The 6,485-nt window shown below is 35.2% G+C and overlaps 1 protein-coding gene across 1 annotated transcript; it reads right to left on the bottom strand.

Annotated features, from left to right (window-relative positions):
• Positions 1–4,538: 4,538 nt before the first annotated feature.
• LOC117638363 lies at positions 4,539–6,184 on the bottom strand. Its single transcript, XM_034373495.1, has 3 exons — positions 5,637–6,184; positions 5,135–5,207; positions 4,539–4,658 (listed from the first exon to the last, which is right to left on the bottom strand). The coding sequence occupies exons 1-3, from the start codon at positions 6,182–6,184 to the stop codon at positions 4,539–4,541; spliced, it is 741 nt and encodes a 246-aa protein (XP_034229386.1).
• Positions 6,185–6,485: the final 301 nt, after the last annotated feature.

Below are 6,485 nucleotides of genomic sequence, written 5' to 3' on the forward strand. Positions count from 1 at the left end.
CATTATATCCACTGCGTCACCTAGTAGACTCAATATATTTTCACTAGGGTAAGTTCACTCCAAAAGACACTTCTCATAATGCATATCATTTCTACTATCTCTCAGGTGATCTAAGCATCATTTGCATTTAAATTTCCATTCAAATGTGGGGAATGTTAGGTGTTTAAATACAAATTTCAACTCAAATGTGGTGTATTGTTGGTTTTTGTAAGGCATTGCAAACATGTTTGAGTTGAAATTAGTCCCAAATTGGAAAACTAGAGTTCCTTGAAGGTCGTTATAAGACTTACTCTTGGAAATAAAATATTTAGGATTGAGATATGCAAGTGGCCCAATTGAGTGGCTTGTGGGTTTGGCCTTTCAGTCAATACCTAATTAGTTTGGTCAATGGTTAACATATATTTAATTAGTCAAAAGATGTTTCTTGGGCCTTTGGACTCTGTGGTTTAAAATTAAACCCAATCAATTAAATTAATTCCAACCTAATTATTTAATTAATTATTTGAATTATTTTTTAAAATTTAAGTTTCCTTCCCATATATGTGCATTGTTTGTAAATTGTAACTGCTATATATGTGGTGTGTATTGAAGCCTCAACACATAAAAGCCTCTAATTCAGGACTAGTTTAATTTTCAATTGTTATCTTTGATTAGCTTTAGTTAGATAGAATGGGTTAGTGTATTAAGTGTTAAGGAACAAATCTGTGTAAAAGGTTTGTTCAGTTAATGAATTATTAGTGAACGAAACCAACCAGTTCTAAATTAGAGAATTAGCTCTGTAAAAGTTGATAAATTGCATCCCAATTCTTGATAAATCCCATCACTTGATGGTGTGATCTATCTCCAGAAACAAACCCAAAGATCCATCTTCCTTGAGCCTTCAAGATTATGCAATTTAATTGATAATACAATTACAATTTACTTTCCTTGTATGAAAGCAGTTGTGAATAATTTTAATCTATAGTCTATGGATTTACATATGTTTTGAAAAACCATAATAAAAAGTAAAAGTTTTGACTTATGGCTTTGAAAATCTGTTTGGTGTGTAAAGGTTTATTACATTTGGAGCGTAACACATTTCGGCACATTTTTGCTTATGAATATGTTTTTCATTTTATAGGCCTTAAAAATGGCAAATATGGAAACTAGTCCTACACCCACAACAGATGATACACCACAAGTAGTTGGGGATGGAGCAGCTACACTCCCCTCGCATCCTCCCACTTCGGGAAAGATCAAGCCTACTAGGAAAGCATCGGAGGTATGGAAACATTTCATTAAGGAATCATTTGAACTAGGGAGTAATATAAGACCTAGAGCTTCTTGTAAGTATTGTCGTGCATCTTATGCATGTGATCCCATAAAAAAAAAAAAAAAAGGGACATCTACAATGATGCAACATTTGAGAGAGAAGTGTACGGTGGGATGTCCATTGAGAGAGGAGAACAAACAAAAAGTTCTTTCATTTGAGAACAAAGGAACCCTAGTTGTGCATTCATATAGCAAAGAGAGAAGTAGAATCGCTGGTGTGAAGATGATAATACTTTATAAGCTTTCGTTTAGGCATGTGGAAGGTGTCGGTTTTAGGCTATTTATGAGAGAGTGTCAACCTAGATTTGATCCACCATCTCGTAGAACCATTGCTAGAGATGTGTGGGATCTTTTTCAGGAAGAATAGGTCAAAATCAAGAGTGTATTAAATCTAAATTCACAAAGAGTGTCGCTTACCACATACACTTGGACTTCCTTGCAAAAGGTTAACTATATGGCTTTGATAGCCCATTTCATTGATGATAGATGGAAATTGCATAACAGAATCATCAATTTCTGTCAAATTACAAATCATAGAGGTGATGCTATTGGGAGACTTGTGGAGGATTGTTTGCATGATTGGGTAATAGATAAAGTTTTCACTATTACACTTGACAATGTTGTGGCTTATGATGAGGCCATTAGGCATATGAAGAGGCAATTGAAGCTTTGGGGCACTCTTTTGCTAGATGGTGATAGTTTACATATGAGGTGTTGTGCTCATATCCTTAATTTGATAGAGTTTGATAGTTGAGTGAATTGCATGACTCAATTAAAAGTATTCGCAAAGCTTGTGTGTATATAAGGTCTTCCCCATCTAGGTTGGACAAAGTTAGGCATTGTTTGGCCTTGCAAAAAATTGGCAGCAAAGGTTTATTACCTTTGGAGTATAAAACAAGGTGGAACTCAGTATATCATGTGTTAGAAGTTGCCTTAAAGTTACAAAGAGGGTTTAATAGGTTGGAAGAGGAGGCGGCAGACTATGCACCTTACTTTCATCAAAGTGGTGGTGATCGTGATGATGGTATTCCGAAAAAGAAGAAAAGAAAGGTTGAAGAAGGGAAAATCTCTATTACAAAAAAAGTTAAAGCCTCCAACCGTTGCGGATTGGGAGTATGCAAGAGCTTTTGTGAAGTTCTTAGAAAGATTTTACGAGGAAACCATAAAGTTTAGTGCATATGAGACGATTACTTCCAATATCCCCTTCAATGAGATGCTTTCTATTGTTGATGAGTTGAATTCAATGATTAGAAGTGACGACATTTTTTTGAAAAAAGTTACAACTTCAATGAAAAAGAAGTTTGATAAGTATTGGGGTAGTAATATTCGGGAAGTGAACCAAGTTTTGATTGTGGCAGTGGTGCTTGATCCCCGTTATAAAATGGATTATGTCCAATATAGCTTTGATGAGTTAGAAAGTGATGATTCGAAAGTTAGTGCGATAGTAGAAGGGGTGAAGGATCTCTTAATGTGGATGTATGAGGCCTATAAGAAAGAGGAACCAGCAGCTGCCCAATCTAATGTGGAGGCTAATGTAAAAAGTGGTGGGGAGGTAAGAGTTGAATGCAATGATCTAAGAGTTAAAAAATTTGTGAGAACAAGAAAAGATAGAGTCGTGGTTCAAATTAAGAATGAGGTGGACAAATTTTTATTAGAGGCAGCTCAAGATCCAGAAATAACATACTTTGATTTGCTAGATTGGTGGAGAGAGAACTCTCCAACATTTCCAGTCCTATCTAAGATTGCAATGGATGTGTTTGCTGTCCCTATTTCAAGTGTGCCTTTGGAAATTGTGTTTAGTATGGGAAAAAGGGTTGCGGATCCTTTTAGGGCGTCTTTGACTCCTAAAATAGTTGAGGCCCCTAAGGATTGGCTAAGCCAAGTGGCTTTTGACTTCAACAAGCAGCCAAGTGAAGATGAGCATGAGTTTTATCAAGCTTTGGAGAAAATGGAATCAAGCATTGCTGTTATATATATATTCTTTTCTGTTTTAACTTTGTACATTTGAATTTTTCTTACATATTCTCTATTCTTGTAGATATTCAAATATTGTAGTGGAATGAACAAGTGGCCACTAGCCACTAACGAGCTCACTGACAAAAACTAAGGGGAGCATGAAGAATTGGTTTGTAAAGGAGCTGGATAGTAGGAACTTTAGATTTGGAAGTCTTTTTGGATGAGCTCACTTAAATATTTTAGATTGGAGCTCTTTTTTTATGAGATTGAAGTAGGTTTTTGAAAAAAGATAGGTTTGTTACTTAAAAGGGTTGGATAGTAGGAAGTTTAGATGTGGAAGTCTTTTTTGATGAGCTCACTTAAATATTTTAGATTGGAACTCTTTTTTTGTGAGATTGAAGTAGGTTTTTGGCAAAAGATAGGTTAGTCAATTCCTCAACAAACCTATCTTTTGTCAAAAACTTTTTGCACTTAAAGATAGGTTTGTACTTAAAAGGGTTGTTTTGTTCTATTAATAATATGTTTTTGAAACTTTGGATGGATGTGAATGCCGAATGTTGCATATGTTTTAGTTTGAAAGGATTGATTGAATGAATGATTTTGATTATGTTGTGATGTGAATGGTGAATAAATTTCAAGCAGGTTTTGAATGAATGTTTGAATTTGAATGAATTTAGATTCTAAATATTTTCAAGGAGGTTTTCACCAAACCATACCAAACCAAATGTAGGAAACTGGTTAATCGAGATGACCGGTTTCCCACCTTATGGTTCGGCTCACAATTTGAATTTTCTCCAAACCGTGGGGTATGGTTCAGCACATAGTTTGGGCTCAAAACTGAACCAAACCAAACCAAACCCAGGCCTAATCCAAACTGTAAACAACTGCAATTGCTATTAACATCCTAATAAATGTAATACGTGAAACTGGAGAACAAGTGTTGAAATAATCCAACCCCTCCTTTTGGTTGTATCCTTTGGCAACTAAACGTGCCTTATACTTATCAATTGTGCCATAAGCTTTTAGTTTCTTTTTGAAAATCCATTTGTGTCCAATTGGTTTATTACCAAGAGGTAAATCAACTAATTCCCACGTATTACTTTGCATAATGGACTCTACTTCACTTTTTATTGTTCGCTTCCAAAAAGGAGCCTCGGGTGAAGTTATGGCTTCATGATATGTTTGTGGTTCACTTTCAAACAAGAAAGTAAGAAAATCTAGTCCAAATTTTTTTGGTAATTTTGTTCTTGTTCCTCTTCTTGGTTCAGAATCTATTTCTTGAACTCTTGAGGAAGAAGCTTCATCATGACTTTGATCATGTGACCGCTTTCTAGTGGAACCATATTTATTTTCTTTGTAAGGATATATTTCCTCAAAGAATTCTGCATTAACTGATTCAATGATAATGTTAACATGTATGTCCGAAATTTCAAATTTCACTACTAGAAATCTATACGCAGCACTATTGTTCGCATATCCAATGAATACACAATCAATAGTCTTTGGTCCAAGTTTAGTTCGCTTTGGTAAAGGAACTTGTACTTTTGCTGGACAACTCCACACCTTCGGTATTTTATAAGTGGGTATTCTTTCTTTCCATATTTCATAAGGAGACTTATTAGTCTTCTTATGTGGAATTGTACTTAAAACTCTATTTGTAGTAAGTAATGCTTCACCCCACATGTTGTGTAGAAGAGCTATTTAACATGGAATTAATCATATCTTTAAAAGTTCTATTTTTTCTTCCTGCAACACCATTTTGTTGTAGTGTGTAAGGAGCTGTTGTTCGATGTACAATTCCATGTGTAGTACAAAAATCAGAGAAGGCTTGAGATTCATACTCCCCACATCTATTTGATCTAAGTACCTTGATTTTTCTCTCAATTTGATTCTCTACTTCAGCCTTATATGTTTTAAACAAATTCAAAGCCTCATCTTTGCTATGAATCAAGTAAACATAGCAAAACTTACTGCAATCATCAATGAAGGAGATGTAATAGTTCTTCCCTCCATGAGTTGGTGTAGACTTAAAGTCACAAAGATCACTATAAATTAAACCAAGTAATTCATTTGATCTTCCCAAAATTGACTTAAAAGTTTGTCTAGCAAATTTGGATTCCATACATGTTTGGCACTTATTATTGAAGTCAATATTAAACTTTGGTAATAAACCTAAATTACACATTCTATGTAAGGAATGAAAATTAACATGTCTTAATCTAGCATGCCATAAATTAGATGACTCAACAATTAAAGTAGAAGCCTTATTTATTTCATTAATAGCATCAAAATCCAATATATTGAGTTTGAAAAGACCATCAGTCAAGTAGCCTTTTCCTACAAACGTTCCCCCCTTAGTTCGGACAAACTTGTTAGACTCAAATACAAGTTTAAAGCCCTTGTTACTCAACAATGGGCCTGATACAAGGTTTTTCCTAATTTCTGGAACAAGCAGCACATTCTGCAGGGTCAAGTTCTTTCCAAAAGTGAATTTCAGCACCACTTTGCCTATTCCTTGAATTACAGAAGCAAAGACATTGCCCATATACAACTTTTCTCCACTAGAAATCTGATGGTAATCATAAAACATGTTTCTGTCACCATAGATATGCTTAGTAGCACCAGTATCAATCCACCAGTCTTTGTCATTCGAAACCATACTGGTTTCTGAAACAACAGCAACAAAATCCTCAGTCACATTGGCCTGGTTGTTTCTCCCATGATTGTTGCCTTGATTGGTAGGATTATGGTCCCTTCGATGGTGGCATTCTTGTGCTTTGTGGCCTAGTTTTCCACAAACCCAGTAGGAGCCCTTTATCATCTTGAAATTCTTTGCTTTTGGTGCAAGGGTAGCATCTTGCTTGTTAAATGCCCTTATTCTTCTTGGATTGACCTTTTGGCTTGACAATATTGGCATTGGCTTCTAAGGCAGACACATCATTTTTGTCACCCTTTCTATGATCCTCTTCCACTCGTAGCCTGAGAATGAGATCTTCTATATTCATCTCTCTGCTCTTATGCTTGACGTATATCTTGAAATCATTCCAAGATGGTGGTAATTTATCAATTATGGCACCAACCTGAAAGTGTTCATTAATTGAACATCCCTCAGCATGAAGTTCAAAGATTAACTTCTAGAGTTCTTCAACTTGTGTGATGATAGACTTGGAATCTACCATACTGAATTTCAGAATTTTGCAAATGACAAAATTCTTAGA

The sequence above is a fragment of the Prunus dulcis genome, chromosome 8, assembly GCF_902201215.1.
Source record: "Prunus dulcis chromosome 8, ALMONDv2, whole genome shotgun sequence".
Classification (NCBI taxonomy): domain Eukaryota; kingdom Viridiplantae; phylum Streptophyta; class Magnoliopsida; order Rosales; family Rosaceae; genus Prunus; species Prunus dulcis.